The sequence below is a fragment of the Sapajus apella genome, unplaced genomic scaffold (genome assembly GCF_009761245.1).
Source record: "Sapajus apella isolate SASKATOON/1434 unplaced genomic scaffold, GSC_monkey_1.0 scaffold10, whole genome shotgun sequence".
Taxonomy (NCBI): domain Eukaryota; kingdom Metazoa; phylum Chordata; class Mammalia; order Primates; family Cebidae; genus Sapajus; species Sapajus apella.
In genome coordinates this window covers 28,813,117-28,831,419 of record NW_022436950.1, presented here as the reverse complement: position 1 = coordinate 28,831,419, position 18,303 = coordinate 28,813,117, and the positions used below count along the sequence as shown (strand labels likewise).

The 18,303-nt window shown below is 34.4% G+C and overlaps 1 protein-coding gene across 3 annotated transcripts in view; it reads left to right on the top strand.

The window, feature by feature from the left end:
• Positions 1 to 18,303, top strand: part of CPS1 (carbamoyl-phosphate synthase 1) — a 151,026-nt gene that overhangs the window by 96,163 nt on the left and 36,560 nt on the right. For all 3 annotated transcript variants that reach the window (XM_032278335.1, XM_032278336.1, XM_032278338.1), the window contains one exon: positions 17,236 to 17,377. In XM_032278335.1, the coding sequence (XP_032134226.1) occupies positions 17,236 to 17,377 (142 nt within the window). The remainder of the gene's footprint in view (positions 1 to 17,235; positions 17,378 to 18,303) is intronic.

Sequence of the window (18,303 nt, the reverse complement as noted above, 5' to 3'; positions counted from 1 at the left end):
TGGCATCAGCAAACCTAAACTCTGAACTCATTATCTGAGTGTCACTTTATGGTTTAATTCCTTTCTTTTTGAAGTGTCATTGATGCACACATAGCAATTTGATAATGATTGTTATTTAGTGGCATTAGATAAATAACAAGAAGAGATGGTCACTAAGGCTACCATTTTTGTGGCATATAGGGGTCTGAAGTTGAAAGGCTATGACAGCTGATAGAATGTTAAGTATGTAGGCCTTGAGTTTCCTTGCCCTATACTCACCATTAATCTTGATCATGGTTCCTCTGTTTTTCTCAGCCCCTCAATATCCAGGCATCAATATCCAGGTTTAGTCATCAATGTATGTACTGCTCCAACAGTAACAAGAGCTCTCTATTACTGATCTATAGCTGACTTACATATTGCCAGTTTGGAGAAGGGCCGAGATTAGTTGTTCTTTTTTATTTGCATTTATTTATGGTTTAATTTGAAGATCTCAACTGCTTCTGCTTTAGAATGGCTATCTGTAGGCCATTCTATACAGGAGGTAGCGATTTATTTGGTGTGAGTTGAGAGAACTCCAAAATTCTCCTGCCTCAACATCTATCTCTGGTGCCATTGTGCCACACTCCCTTTGTATTCTTCATATAGATCCTTGGGAAGACAGGCAATGGTTATCTCACTTGGGAAAAGAGAAGTAACTTAGAGAAAGAAGTACAGAATGCTAGATGTGGGTTTTCTGGTTCCATCCTTGTACATTGAAAGAAGAACAGACCATGGAGCCAGAGATTGGTGTGCGTCCTACCCACTACAGAATCAGAGGTACATTACCTCTTTCATTTCTCCAGCTTCATGTTCTTTCTCTTAATCTCTGCTTCTAGTTTTTTTTATGAAGCTTAATTTATGTAAGTATAAATGGCATCTGACATATTGTGAGGGCCCAAGAAAATTTTTCCTCTTTTTCTCTGAAAATAAAAATACTATCTGTTATAATAAAGGTTGCTTTATGATTTTAGATATGTGCATTTAAAGATTCATTTACAGAGTCACAATTTTCATTTGCTTACATAGTTTGCAATGTATCATTTCTTAATTTCCTTTATGATGCATTGTCACTTATTTTAAGATCAGACCTATTTTTTTAAAGGAAGCAATCAATGATGCAAATGCTATTCTTATCAAAAGATAAATAGCACTCCTTTATGCTAATGAATAAAAATTTCCACTCTACAGTTGTTAATCAAGCTCAGGTTCTAAAGTCCAATAAACTCATTTACTAGCAGAGGACGGGCATATCACTAAATTGATGGTCAGTCTCTGACTTATGTTTATATGTAGTTATCTGAAATGAAGTTCAGAATTTGAGTTCCAAATAGAATATACTCCCATATTTAGTGTATATAAATATTCACAGACTGAGATGGGGAAACAAAACAATGATTGTAACCAGATAGACATTACAGAAATAGCTGATGAGTTTTCTATGCCTGTGAGATAGTAGAAATTATAATAAGAAATCCCCTTCCTTGAAGGGCAGAGATAAACATGTATCATGCTCATGATGATGTATGAAATCTCATCTTTATGCAGGGTGATGAGACAAGAGGGATAGGTGTATTAGGCCATTGTTGCATTGTTATAAAGAAATATCAGAGACTGGGTAATTTATGAAGAGATTTAATTGGCTCACAGTTCTATAAACTTTACAGGAATCACGGTGCTAGCATCTGCTTGGCTTCCAGGGAGACCTCAGGAATCTTACTATCATGGCAGAAGGCAAAGGGAAAGTAGGCATGTCCTACGGGAAAAGCAGGAGCCAGCCAGAAAGAGTCAGTGAGAAGTTCCACACACTTTTATACAACCAGATTATGCAAGAATTTACTCGCTGTTGCCAGGAGTGCACCAAAGAGGTGGCGCTAAATCATTCATGGGAAATCTGCTCCCCAAATCCAATCACTTCCTGCTAGTCCCCATCTCCAACACTGGAGATTAAATATCAATCTGAGAAGGGCGGGGACAAATATGAAAACTATATCAACAGGTATCAGAATAATCAACTCAGTGTCCTAGCTTTGAGTGCTTGCCCCCATCAGAACTCAGTATGCTGTCTCTAATACATGAATATAGCAATGGCAACTCTCACTAGACTTCTGAAGCAATATCTATTCTTACCAGCTTAGGTAATAACCATTATTTACACAGCTTCAGGAAAAAAAATCTCTTTCCCACTTACGCTCACTGACTTTCCCCTTTTCCACTTAAACTGCTTATTGCTACCCAAGGGCATGCTAGGGAAGCTGACTGTTCTAGGCAGTTCCCCAAATTTATAGGCTGGTGTAGTGGCATTAAATGACCTAGGGTGATAACATATTTACAGTGGATTTCTTTAGGGTCTGAGAATTTTCTTTTTACTCAATTTTACTCAATTTTATATAAGTTGTATCATGTAGGATTCGAATACTTGTTATGTATGCTTTGGAATTTAGATATTTAATGGTCACCAAAGGTCTTTTAACTTCACATTGTCAGATCACCCTGCAAGGAGTTTGAGAAAAGTTAAGTCTGTCTAAATTTTTAGTGGAGCCACAACATGTGCAAAATCTCTGTTCATTGGCCTTCACTGCTAAGCTATTCAGAGTTTAGTCTATTTTTTCCCACACTCATTCTTCTCCCACTGCAGACTCTTTCACACATTGTGCTCTTCCCATGTAGCATTTTAGTAAATACTAAAAGAAAAATATGCTTACTCTGATCTGTTAAAAATTATAAAAAATCTCAGCTATAGTTCTTTTTTCCATTAGTGCAGAGATTCAGCTTTGGTCATGCAAAGATATCCCTCCTGGAGGGAGGAAGTGCAGGTACCATAAATCAAATAAAGATGTCAAATGTCTTCACCAACTAGGTTCTTCTGATATAGCCAATTCCCTATTGTAATCACATAATGAATTTATAACTCTTAATATTGAAACTTGAATTTTGATTCAGTTTAATAATTCTGAATTCCTTCCAAGTGTAAGATAATAATCACCAAACTTTTGGACTACATATTAAGCACTGTTCTAAGCACATTATTTTGTTTAATTTCTAATACAACCTTAAGAAATCAGTAATTGTCCTAATTGTATTGATAGTAAACTGAGGCACTGAGGGATTCACCAGTTTCCTCTCCATCAAATACTAATAAATAGCAGAATTGGGATCAAACCTAAGGAGGACTCCAGAGCCCAGGATACTTGCTATTTAACCCCTTATATTTGGTATGTAAGTATATGAGTATATACTTATATATATTTTACCTTTTTTAGTAAAAAGTAAACATTGTTTTATATACAATCCTGCTACTTATATTAGCAATGTTGCAGATGACGCTTAAAAAGGATACTTATATGTAAGTATATAAGTATATACTTATATTTGTATAAGTATATATTTATACAAACACACTTATATTTGTATGTACTGTAGATGACTGCTTAAATACTTACATATATGTATATGCTTATATACTTACATATCAAATATAAAGTATATAAATGTGCATGTAAATATATTAAATATGTATAAACATAAGCATATATATACACACTCAGAAGCAGGTTTGCTTAGGGGTATAGAAACAGATTTGTTTAGGGCTATAGATAACATCTGGAGGAAATAAGAAATAAGGCTACATAAAATAGACACCTTCAGTGTAGAAACAGTAGCCAATAAAGGAGTAATAGTCCTATCACGGCAGAACAAGGATATATAATGAAGGTTTCAACTATATTACTAATAAACAAGCACAGGTACAAACATCCTTCAGTTGGACCCCCTCTTGCTATAAGTATGTAAAGAATTCAACTATAATAGAACTTGTTTGTGAGAAAGAACTATTGCAGTACTTTATACCCCAAACATTATTATTTATAATACCGATTTGGATTGGCAATTTTATAATGAAAGACAATCATGATACTTAAAAAAAAAAAGACACATGAACAGGCAAGAAAAAAAAAGTGAGGGTACTAATTACCAGCTTTAAGCATCTGCTTATCCCTCTGGCTGTAACTCTTTTTAATTTTTTAATTTCCTTACTTTGTTTTTTGGGGAGTTCTTTAGCTATTTCTGACTGACATATCCAGCTTGGGGATTTTATTATACCTGCCTAAATTGTATAATTTTGTTCTTTTACTGGCTAAAACCAAGCTGAATTAAGTTTTGAATCCTTGCTTCAAGTGATTAGCTTAAAGAAGGCAGCCAGCCTCTGCTTGTGCTATACCATGTTAAATTATCAAAGTGAAGGTTTTCTGCCATTTATGATGATTGCTTGTTCTTGTGCATTCCATTCATTTTGGGCAATTTTCCTAGAATGGCCCATTTTGCTCTCTTGTTTTTATGTACAATGCTGCTATTTATATTAGCAATGTTGTAGATGACTGCTTAAAAAGAATCTATTTTCATTCATTTTAGATGTTCAAAATTAGGAGATATAACTATTGTGATACAATTTACACCTTTTAAGTATTGGAAACTAAGATTTGAATTTGTTTCCCTATTGTGGACATAAACTTTACTATGGATTTATTTAGAAATTATTCAGATATTGCTATTGTCTGATATTCTACAGGTTTCATGATTTTTCTTTGCTGTCATCATTCTAATAACTTTAATATTCCCTTTCCTCTTTGCTGCTTATAGTCAATGTAGTTAAAAAGAGTAAAGTGCACTTTTGAAGGGTCCAGTTTCCATCTGAACATCACTATGGTCAATGTGATAAACTATGTCCACTGGTGAGTGGTGAAAAATCATAGGTGTGCCTATTGCTGAGGAAAACAAACTAGTACAAAGCTGGTGAGTTCCACTTGGGCACTCAAGTGCTAAATTGAGCTCAGTAAAGCTGGCCATTTCCCTGCAGCCACAAACTTCTGGCAGATGTAATAATGCAGGTGTCACCTTAGTTGCAACACTCCCTTTGAATGTCCTCTCCTACACATGCTAGCTTCTATTGACTTTTTATTTAACTTGCTCACGAGGCATGGCAAATATCAGACAAGAACGTTTTGTGCTTATACTTGATTGAAGTTTCTGGGGGAAAAGCGTCACCTAAGAGTATTATCAGTACTTTACTTTCTGATGATAATGTAGACTTTCTCGTAGGAAAAAAAATCAACAATTTTCATCTGAAACTATGAAATAGACAAGAAATTTAGAGAAAGATACATATAACATATAATCACATAATTTTTGTGATACTATCTATTATTTTGGATATAGAAATGAGAATAGAGATGATTGAGCACTTTAGTGGAATCCATCAATTTGATGTGCTTATGAAAAGACATGGTCTTATGCCTTCTCATATTACTACTGACTCACATGGTATTCTAAGCCTCAGTTTTACTCTAGTAAAAACCAAACAAAATGAAACCAAAAAAAGCAAAACTCCCTTCTTATTTTACTGGGCCAGTCATACAGCTAGCTGAATATATACTATAAGTAAAGTAACAAACTTTAAAGAAAAACAATCTTACCAGTTACTACATATTACCATTCTATGCTATCAGTCTTCATACTCAAAGACATTTATATAGTAAACCTCTTCAGAAATACTACATATATAAGTAATTATTTCTTTGTAAGAGAAGAGTATTACTATGGGAAATTTTGTAACTCTGTGAACTAATGCCAAAAATACATTTTATTTTTAATTTGCTTTTATGTTCCCTGTACTAAAAGGATATTTTAAGTGATGTCATTGGTTTGATAGGACTCTATTTTTTAAAGTAATAATTTATTGAAATAGATACAAAATTTTACATAAAATATTTAACGCCCTGAGAGTCTTCATTTGTTAAATAGTGTTTTCATAGTTTTGGCAATTAGTTGTGCATTTTTGAATGTGTGTGAGAGTACTTATGAGTCTGGCATGGACAAGATGAATGTTTTGTTTAAAAGGTTTTCAGAGTAGTATTCAGATGATTCATAAAGTGCCTATTTTGTTTCTGTATATTAATTACTGTATGTTTGCTAGTTCATAAGAATATCCAACTTAAAAATTTTAAGTTGATTTAAAATAACACATACTCAGAATATATGTGTATATAAATAGTCAATAATTAATATATTATCCCTGTGTTAATGTCTCTGAACTCAGCATGATGGGTTATGTATTTACTTGATGGTGTTTCTTTTTCTTAGAAGCTGTTATTAGACCAGATGGTATTTGATCTTCTATTCAGTCATTATTTATTGGATACCTACTATATGTAAGGCTTTGTGCTAGTTCCAAAGCTATTTGTTGATGAATAATCACTAGTCATTGAACCTATAATAGATTATAGGTTTATAATCTATACAAATAGCTATCCACAGACAGTACACATTAATGGAAATATGAGAAGTAGAAATATGAATTCATGAAAGTTTAATGGAAATTAGAAACAAGAGCTCTTAGCTTTTACACATGTTATCTCATATAAATCTCTATGGACTGGTTTTTTTAGAAGGTATATGTCTCTATTCCATATTTTATGAAACAAATGATGACTCAATGTTTAGGTGGATTCTCCAAGGTTTTACAAGTGGTACATGTTGGAGCCAGGTTTTGAGTTCAGAAGTTTCTCAGTCCAAGGACAATATTGTCTCCTTCAATATATCCCACTGTCATGGGAGCCAAAGGAAGAGAGAATTTAAAACAAAATAAATAAAATAGGAAGACAGTTTCAAGAGGATTCTATGGTTTAGAGAGAGAAGAAAGGAACAGAATTAAGTCCACCTCACTTGAAGTTGGGTAGGTAGGAGTGGAAGCTAAACTAATAAGGAAGAAATACATAGTGAAGAAGAAGAAGCAGGTAAATGTGTGAATTCTACTCAGGAACTGACAAATTCTGTTTTCTCTTTGTTCTATTTATGCCATTTTGGCATAAGAGTGAAAATCTTCCTATGAGGAAATTAACATAGTATAAGAGGAAAAATTAAAGTGGCTATTATCTACCTGTTTGTTCATTTCTTGAAATAGTTGATGCCCCACGGTCCTACTTCATATCTTAATATCATCACCCAATTAAATTGTATATTTCATCAGGGAAAATATCAAATACTGTAATGCCTTAATTTACTTTTATTATAGGTCTTGCTTAGCAAGAACTTTTGTTAATTTGTATGAGTGCAGAATACAGTCCACTATGGCATAAGGTCTACGGCATTATTTCTGAAACAGACACAAATGGTTTTCTATTCTTTATTTGTCGTATGTTTTCTTGGGAATTGACATATAGTGTTTTGTATAAACACTCAACAATATTTGTATGATAATATAACAAATACATGTTCTTGGTAGAAAGTGAAAATCATCATTATCTTAGTGATGGCAAAGGAGGGGGAATTGTAGTGGAGCAAAATGCATGATTATTTCTGGCTGTTCAAAGAGATTCAACAAAATTATTAATTAGAAAATACATAGCCCAATATATAAACTGTGTTGGAAAATACTGTAAATCAACATCTCTAGGTTTTAATTTTTTAAATAGTTATGTATATACTAATTAGCTAGAAAGTCTGTGCATAAACTGTTCCTTAATGATTTACCTAATTGTTTTACATTGTCAAAGATTATATACATGTAAGCACTATAGGTGTATGGTGAAATCTCTAATGTCTGGTGAGAACTAACCAGTGTTTGTGTACTGTTGATCTTCAAAAATTATCCATATTTTCAAATTTTTGCATTTCCTGAGAAGTTTTTGTGAGAAATATTCCTAGACATTTTCAATTGTATGAAAGGATATGATTTTATTAACCAGTGAAGGAGGTTAAGGCAAAAATAAATATTTACTTAAAATACAGATATCTACTGTATTTCTCTGGTGACCTTAAAGTAAATTTCTATTATAATAAAGGTGAAAAATATCACTATCCTATTTTTATGGATGGTGAAACTGAATCACAAGAGATGTGTGTCATACTTTATGTCACGCCAGTCAGAGGAAAGCAAGGAATCTAGTGCAGGGCTCCCACTTTCAGTTTTAGTCATTAGCCCTTTTCAAAAGCTTCTTTTTAGAGATATGACTTTTAAATCAGACAGCTGGAAATCAGCTCCTCCTTAGCTGTCAAGTTGTGAGCTGCCTGCATTGTTGACCCCACTTAGATGGGAAGCATTTTGAGAAATTTGCCCTTTCCCAAAACTCTTGGGAAAAAACACAGGAAGTCTGGCAGGGAACAAAAGCCCTGGTAAGTCACCTTTGAAAAATGTAAACAGGATTTTCAAGGGTACAAAGACCCAAGATAAGAACTTGCTTTATAAATTTTGCTTTCTTTATGATCAAATACTATATATATGTATATACAAAACATATATACAGATATTTTTTCTTTAAAGTGTAAATACTTTGTCTTCCATGTTTAGGCAGGTGTGAGTAAAACAATTCTTGAGCATAGAATGGAAATTAAATTTAAGCCAAATAGGCTGCCAGAGCTATAATCACAGAAACTAGATAATTCATTACTGACCCCAGAATTTCTTCACCTGCTAAATTATACCTGAGATGCTTGTATGGTCTACATAGCCTTTGATTCTGACCTTGAGATAGAGTCACACACTTCATATCCAAGGAGCATAAGGCAGCAACCATGCCTCCCAACAGTGGAGTAAATGCCTGAGAGTGCTCTTTCCAGAAGATCAATTTTGATTTGCAAGGAGTAAAAGGTATGGTGGCCCTCACCACCTCAATGTGTGAGTGCAGGAAGACTACACAGGAGAGGAAAGAAAACAGAGAGCTGAGGCGCTTGGCCAAATTTAGATGACTTGCTAGTTTTGCTCTGCTAAACTCCTCCTGCTTCTTCTCTTCCTCCCCTTCTTCTTTCTCCTCCCTGTTGGTCCTTTTCTTTCCCTTCATCCTTTTGCTCCAGTATTTGCATCTATTAACCACTTAATACCTTCTTGGTGTTGTGCTAAACACTTGCCACATTTCTCATTTCATCTGACTGATGAGTCTTTTTCTCAGGATGGTGAAGCCTGACGGCAGGTTTCTGTCACAGGTATTTGCCTATCTAAGGGTGAAGTAGGCATTTCGATACTCTGCCTATATAACTATAATAGCGATAATGCAGTGGCCATCGCATCGATATTCACCTGGCAGTATCAAATTGCAGCTGCTTCTTCTACCCCTCCCCTTCTACCCACTCTTCAGCTGATAAACTGATTTTATTGCCCATCCTTGAGTCTAGGCAGCTTGAAGAGTGAGTTATTGATGTTGTTCTTCAATATATATAGCTTTGTTTGTTCTTCGAAGTATATAGCTGTAGTCTCAAGTGGATGATAATTTTTGCTATCATGGCTACTAATGTGCATTTTATATGTCTTCTTATGAAAAACCCCAGATAATAAAGATACCTGCTTTCCATGTAGGTAACAAGCCTCGTATCAACATAGATTGAATATGACATGTCACCAGGAATTTAATTATAGAATTTTCCCATGTCCTCCTAAAAATGACTTCTCCTTTTCCTCCTTTCTAAAAAATGGCTTACATTTTCTCCCTCAAGAACTAGAAAAATGTAGTCAAAAATTATTCTTATATATCTTTCATTTTTCTTGGAAAAAAACTAAAATGTAGTTATTAGAAGATAGGCTTCTGTTAAGTTATTTATTTTAATAAGACTCTAAGTAATTGTTTCTAGAAGTCAGAGAAAGATATATTGAAAGCTATATTTATATATTTACTGCTTGGTACAACCTATGTGATGTTTAGAAAACTGATCTGTGGAAACATGGTGATTTAAACAAAGATGATGGAGATGTGTAAAATATAGGACTTTTGAATAAATTTATTTGCAATAACAAATTGTAAAACACTGAAGAATGCTCATTCAATCTCAGTTTTCTATGAGGCCTTATAAAGCGTTTCTTTTTATCTGTTATATTTAAATTCTGTACACATAAAAATCTTATATTCAGGGGAAAACCCAGAGTTTTGCTTAATGAATACCTCTTTATTTTGAGGAAAGCATACAGTGAATAGATTTAAAATTATAAGCAAATGTATTAATCAGAAATAACAGAAGCAATATTTCATAGTATGGAGTTAGCCCTTTAGTTCAATTGGCTAAAGCAAAATCTATTTGATTGGTATCAGCATGCTTTTTTGAATATGTCAGAACACCTTCTTATATATGAATTGACATACGTTACTACTTCGGTTAGGCAGTTTCCATTTGTTTTTCGTCTTGGTAAAGATGAAAAGTAAAATTCAAATTTTGTAAAATCAAGGGCAGAGAGAGTCATTGCATCTTAAGAACCATGAAAAAGCAAAATGGGATTTATTAAGGCTCAAAAATTGCAATTAACCTACATTAAGCTTTTTTCTTCATTATTATTCCTTGTAATCATAGAGCATAATTATGACATTATATTCAATACTAAATGAGTGGCTTTACCAGATAAAAGTAATATCACAATATTTCTGGATTATTAGGGTCATTAAAGATTAGTAAAAAAAGAACATGAAATTCAGAAATTTAAAACTTACCTATTTAAAGATGGCCACGGTATCAGTTTCTCATAAGATTTTCTTCTTAATGTTGATTTTGCTGTTATTATTACTAGTCTTTAAGATGAAAGATAGTTTTAAATATGCCACTTTTTGAAAACCATTGCTTGTAATATTTTAGCATTATTGTGATAGAATCTGGGTCCATTTATCAGTATTAGATAATTTTCATGCCATATTTTTACATGAATATTGGATCTTGATATTACTTGTTCTGTAGAAGAAAGAAAGATTCAGGTCTTCTTAAATTCCTTCAGAGACCTCATTCCTATATAGAAACAGTGATGGTACTCAAAAATTAAGACAAAATAGTAGTGTCTACCCAATTGCCTGGGTTTTTATACTTTGCTTTTCTAAATGCTACTCCTATTTTTGAAAATTGTCTTTTGCATTTCTCTTAAGGAAATACATAGCAACCTGTTTCCTTGAATGAAGAAAGGTGACAAATAATTTCTCCACTGATGGCATTATTTGATTGTGGCATGGTCTGGAACCTGTGAAATGCCAAAAATAATAAGTGAAGCAGTAAAAAACTCAAGAGAGAGAGGCTAGTCAGGGTTCATGAGGCAGAGAACGTATATCTTAGTCAATTCTCTTATCAAAGCAAGCAGTTGTCATTACTGAACATGAGGCTTAGGTTTGTTTTTTTTTTTCCTGCCTTTTTGGAGTTTTTTTTTTCTTTTTTTTTTTTTGAGGATGATAATAATAAAATTGCAAACCCACCCCATAATTGTAGGCCAGGTGGAGTGCTCATTTTCACATTAGAGCTTGTGCAGTCTGGAGGGAAATTTGGTTTAGTATTACTTGTGAGTTGGTGGATCAGATAAAAGCCAGTCAAGTGGAAGAGAGGACTGTGTGAAGTGCACGGGCTCCCCTGGTAATTAGAATGCTGCAGGCGTTCCTCCAGTCAGCTAATAGATTTCCCCAGCTCCTCTGTGCCAGGTGAAAATTTCCTCATTAAGGGGAATTTATTCCATTTTCTTTTATCATTTATTATTGAAGACTAAGTGTGAGTGAAGGAAGTTTTAGAGATGACAGGGTAGAATTTTAAACAACAACAACAATAACAGCAAAATCTACATTGGAAGTCCTAGAGAGCTAGAGGAAAGGCTTGTATTCTTTGTAAACCAGAGAACACACCAGAGACTTCCTGCTGCAGAAGCCCAGCCATGCGGTCTCACCATTAAAAGATTATGGCAGAGTGTGTAAAAGTCTGAGGGCCTGATTTTAAGACATTTTTTTCCCCTTCTAAAATTTCAAACCGTTGCTTTTTTGCTGCTAAGTAGAAAGAAACTGAAGATTATGAGAAGGCCAGCATTATAGCCATTTGGTGTGTTATTTTATTGTTTAGATTCTATAGTGCAATGATGAAAGTCTAACCTTTTGAAAAGTTTGTCCTTGAACTCTCAAAGCAAGGCAAACTGTCAAGGGAAAGAAAAGTTGTATATACAGCATATTTCAGATGACACAGTTCTGAAATATGAATTTAATGTGTACATGTTCAAAAGAGTAAAAATAAACAAAATACTAGTACATACTAATATATATCAAATAATAGAAGGCTAATTTATTATGCATATTTTAAAACTGTGTGCTTTTGTGCAGTATGGTTTCTTTAGCTGATCACATTTCTAGTTGTGTATAAAGCTGTCTTGATTTACAACATAATATAAACGGAATATTCCCTATTGAGGTTTCAAAAAGCACTTTTGAATTATAAATTCAACATTTATATTTCTTTTAGTAATTATTCTGTTTTGAGTTTGTTTCAAATTAAGGTTTTTATTTTCCTTCAGAAAAATAAAAATGTTATAGCCTTGTTTAGAAAATAAGCTTTTACCTAGTTTGATTCAAAAAACAAAAACAAAAACCCACCATGATGGAAATTCTTTTTGGCAAACAAAATACAGGGAGCACAATGTGGGCAGATAAAGATGAGGAGCATCTGTCTGAGTCTCCACATTGTTAAATGAGCTTTATGTTTGCTTAAGATTATTCATCTTGTATTTGGCTCTGAGGAGATTTAACCTGATCTAAATCACTGTTCCAAAACTAACGAGTTGTGTCTTTGAAATGTCTTTCTTTTTTCTTTTCTTATAATGGGACACAAAATAAAATTTTGTATCAGAACAAGCTAGGACTAAAGTCAATTTTCTTCTGTGTACAATGACATATCAGCCAGCCTGGTGTTACACAGGAGAGAGGAAACAGAGGAGAGGAAAGGTGAGGACAATACAGAGAATCGACCTGCTTCCTGTCTTGGTGTTAGGAGTACCTTGTGGAATTAGGCAGCACTGACTGGGCAGGGATCTAACTCGTCTGTGCCTCTCTAATTGCCGTGGTGGGTCAGGATCAACAATGATTTCTCAGTGAGGAGGATTGCTAAGTGATTTGTACTATTTCATGATCATGTCTAAAGAGCAGAAATAACCAGAAAGACCATGAATAAAATACTATAGAAATTACATAGCTTTGAACATCCTATGATCACACATATCCAATATCTGTATTCAAGTTAAGGCAGATAAATATGAATGCACAAATATACCATTTCAATTTAATACATTTTAATTTTCAAGACATTTGAAGTATTGTATTATGTTATTGATCTAGTTATTTGAAAACTGGGCAGAAGTTAAGGCAGTTTTTGGCTCACCAAGAAAATGTTCTAAGAATCAACTAGTGAGATTAAAATATGCAATGTGCAGGTCTAGCTTGATGCATCTCTTTCAAAATTCTCACCTGGTATGATTTAAGGGGATGCCTATGTAGAAAGTTTTCACTCCCATTCTGAAGCATCATTCACAGTCATTATTTTGTTTTACTGTTGCTCTTCTCAGACATTTCCTTTAAATTATGAAAACTCTGGTGTGGGAAATGCTATGGGCGAGGGAGCGGTAACAACTAAGTTAGTCTTAGTGACAGATGGCCTTTTTTTGGTCACCAGAGCCGAGCACAAAATTAAATCACTTCACTTTTTAATGCACAAGGCCAATTCTTATCAATCAACCTTTTCTTTTCTTTCTCTCTTCTTTCTCTTTCTTTATTATTTTTATTTCTTTGCTGTTAAGCATCCAGTTTTATTTAGTAGGTAGAAGAGGAAGACTGTATATTGCTAGATATGTCTGCATTATTCTATTAGACTCTTGTGGTAAAAAAGAATAAGAGAAATTATGCATATTCTGGCAATGAAAATACTGCATTGCTGAATGAAAATACTGCATTGCTAAATGTAGACAAAACAAACGCAGATTTATCGTATCCCTAATAGAAATGTGAGGAAGCTAAATTTTTCTCATTTAATACCATTATTTATAATTTTCATTTTAAACAACATAGCGATCTTTGAAGAATTGACTGGTATTCCATGTAAGAAAGATGCAAACAAATAATTAAAGACCCCCTAAAAATTGTAACAACAAACAAATAGAAAAACCTGACTGACAAAGCTAAAGATAAATACATGACTTCTGCTTGTCCTAGCACTTGAAGAACTTGCATTTATGGTGCTGCTGTGCTAGTCCATGGTCACAATTACGGATGTGATTGATCTTTTCAAGACATGGGTCTTAAGAGTAGCTGGATGATTTTAGTCATTTAAATAAAAGTGGTTATTGTTCTAATTTAGAAAAATAGCTATTTGTCAAGCACTTCCACTGAAAGGCTGAGCGGATACTTGCGCATAAACAAATGAGCAGTTGGTTTGGGAGCATATTCTTGGCGAAAGTGGAAATATACATTTCGAAAACAAATAGCAACAATAACAAAAAAAACTTTTCTACACTTTTAAAATTAATTTCTGTCTCTCTGTCTTTTTTTTTTTTTCGAAACTAAAAGTAACCACAAATTCTGGTGTTTCCAAGGCTCTCAGAAGCTCAAAAGTCCCTTCTGAAGTAAAGCCTTTCCAGACTTCCCCCCTGGAATCTGGGGAGCCCCTGCTCTGAGCCACAGCTTCAACTTATGCACACTTGTCTCATGACACCACTCGTGATGTAGACACAACAACGGCTCTTTGTGCTTCCTAATATACTCTGACCTCCTAAATGTAAGAATACAATATTTTATCTCCCATCATTAATGTAGGCAGCACAGATCTGATACAGAGCACATGTTCACTAAATGTTAAAACACTAATGAAAGAATGACAATGAATGTTGCTCTATCCTCACCATCCACTTTCCAATTCACTCTTTTCAAATACAGGTCCTCAGTATGTTTCCCATACGTGCCATGTCCACTGTTGCTCTCAAACAATCGCCAATACTGTTGCCATTGCCTATTGTCCATCTGTCAACCCCTTTATCTATATAAAGTTGAACTTCCTTTATTGCTCTGTTCTCATTGCTCCACTGCCATAGTCTTTTTTGAGTACAACCTTTCACACTGTTATCTTTCTCTGGCCCCATGTAGCACCACATAGCATATCCCTTCATACAGTGTTTTGAATCACTATCCTTTCATTATCTCAAATACTGTTTCCTTATCTTCTGAGGTAGCACTGTCCAGTAGAAATTTCTGTGGTGATGAAATATTCTGTAATCTGTACTTTCTGACACTGGAGCCACTGACCATGTGTGGCGTGGCACTTGAAACCTGGCTTGGGTGACTGTAGATCTAAATTTTTAGTTTTAAAAGGTTTAATTTTTAAATTTAAATTACCACTTGTGACTAGGGGCTGCTATGTTGAATGGCACAGTTCTAAAGCACAGGGTTTGGCACACATACATAATAATACTTAATATTGGATTGCAGTCAGGAATTTGACAGGAAAATGCATTGCTCTGTGAGAATACTTATCAAACACTTGGGAAGACTAAAATTCAAAAGAAGAATGAAAAGAGAAGAAATTAAATTTTTTGGGAGATTTAACACACTGATTTCAGACAGGAGGGAATTTGGGTGCAATAGAAAAAGCAAATTGACTAGGAAGAACTGTAGCTGCAAAAATTTAAACTAATCCTGACACTGGAAATCCAGAGGAATAGCCATTATGTACACCAGCTTGATTCTTTCTTCTCCAAACTCATAATATGAATTAATTAAAGCAGATTAATGATTAGAATGAGCAAAATACAATAGATTTAATCCAATTACATTTTATTAACAGCATTTCATGGAAATGTTTTTTTAATACAAGTTAGATCTTCTGACAATACACTATTTTAATTTCATTGTGTTGACCATCAAGCTATTATAATTGAATTTTATTGTATTAACCATTACATGAAATAGCAGGCCCACAGGTATTTGGTTAAAGATGCTTTTACGGTAGTATTTTATTCTCCTGGCCCTTCACCCTTTACAAATTATTTTTGCATGCATTTTGAAATCTAGTTATGAGCTAATTTCAATAACTTCTGTCTTTTCTATGAAATAAAAAACCTAGGAAATTGAAGTTTTTATGTCTATCCTTCATTTATTTATATTCATAAATTATATTTATATTTAATTTATAAAATATATACATTTTATATATATGCTTATATTTATTACTTATATTTATCATTCATTTATCTTCATAAATGTTTATTGAATGCTGTCTGAGGGGCAGATAATGTGGTAGGTATGGGGAGTTATCTGGTAAATAAGCCAAATGTATTCTTTGCCTTTATGGAACTTAAATATAGCAGGCAAAAGCCTGACTGATGTATAAAAGTTAAGAGACATTAAAAGTAACAGGTGATAATGGACATGCTAGACTGTATGCTTCTATGTCCATTGCCCCAAGCAAAAGAGACCGTAAAAAGTGCAAGAATGTCAGTGTGGAGGTGAGCAAACCAAAAGGCTTCACATATGAGTCTTGGCTTTAGTTGGATTTTGAAGGATTGCTGAGGATTGGGAAGAAGTTAAGAAGGGAAAAGGAATGCCAAAGATGTTACAGATGAGAGAAACAACACAATTAAAGTCTACACTAGGGAAAGGAGCAGGGAGAAAAATAAGACAAATCTAGTTTGAGTGAAACACAATTAAAACATGACAAAACCGTCTTCTCATGTAGGCAGATGGGTAATATTAGGAAACAGAGGCAATTTATGGAGAGGATATCCAATCTGATGCAAATTTGGGAAAGCTAGGTGAAGACGATTCTCAAAATTCATATGCAGAAAAACCTGGAGCACAGGTTAGATGTTGAATAGGCCACCGGTTTGGGAATCATCAACCAGGCATGCTACTTGAACCCAGGACAGTGGCTAAATTTAGAGAGGGAGAGAGGGAAGACAGACAAAATCAGGTAACAATGGATAGAGCCCTCTGGGTAAATGAGGTTGTGAGTAATAAGGTAGGTAGAACGAGAAGCCACTTAGCAGAAGCCAGAATATCTTTTTTAAAAATAGATCATCAAAAGGGCCTTGTGATGACAGGTTGAGGAAAATGAACATTGAGAAAGGGCTCCTGGACTTCGAGAGTGAGGTCTCTGATTATTACTAATGAGCACATTTATTAGAACAGCAAATGCACTTGCCATTTTTTTTTATAAAAGCAGCAGGGAAGAGGTCGCATAGAGTGTGAAAGTAGGAGATCAGAGATTGTCAGCTGTGCAAATGTAGAAGACTTCACAGAGGCAAGACGAATGAGTAGGTTAGTTATTTGTGTATTTTTGAAAAATAACTGGACTTAAATATGTCTGAAGGTGGAAAATAAAGAGCCCTTGGTGTTTTTGAAATTGAACTCGTCACTGCCTTTTATTGTGTTTGGTCTGAACGTGACTCTCTTTTCTATTAAATCCTAGTGAGTCCATTACAGAGGAAACCCTGAAAAAGGCAAAGGAAATTGGGTTCTCGGATAAGCAGATTTCAAAATGCCTTGGGCTCACTGAGGCCCAGACAAGGGAGCTGAGGTTAAAGAAAAACATCCACCCTTGGGTTAAACAGGTAAAAGAGTTTCCCTTTCTCCACTCCCCCGACGGGATTTTTGTAGTAAAATGTAGGCACCCATTCAAAAGGCCATTGTCAATAAAGAGAAGTGGGATTAAGAAGTGACTCTATTCATCCGTTGATGCCCATAATGTCACCAGTTTTATTTAGCACATGATTGATTTTTACTTAAAAAAGAATGAAAGGACACTAGAATGTAAAGATAGGAATGAGTACCTGATTTTCTGTCTTGGCCTAACTGAACAAAACAATAAAATATCTCTCCTCCGCTTTTTGACCTGTGTTCAAATATGTAAATAGTAAAAAATCTTTAGTGTAATTGAAGGACTTGAAATATCCTAGCATGGTGGCTGACCCTCTTGAAAATAATAGTTATCTCCTTTGGCACTAACTTTTTACAGGGTAATACTTTATATTAAGTTCCCCGTCTTATGGTTCATTTAGTATTCATTGTGATAGGGCTGGTCATAATGAACTCATCTAGTATTCATGACAATCACGCATGAACATTCATAGGTGTGCTGTTGTGACTTTTTTTTTTTTTTTTTGGCCTTTAATGGAAGGGATGTCTTGGTTTAAAGTACCACCAGCTGGTTTTTGTCCTTTAAAACCACTGATTTTTCTCTGTGTGCTCAGGGGGCACATGCATACCTTAGGTCTCAAGCTTGATGCTAAATATTTTCCGCTCAGCGATTATTATCTTTCTTCCTTCTCACTTGCCTTACACTAGCTTGCCCTATCGGCCCAAATTCTTGCTCACTAAGCTGAACTACTAGCCATTGAGAGTTGAATTGATTTCCAAATATGTTCAATGAGATCTTCTTCTCCCCCAGGTCCATCCCCTATGGCTTTAGGTTATTTGTGTCACCCCATCACTCAGTGCCATAGGCAACTTAAATTTTGTGCATTAATTTGGAAACCCC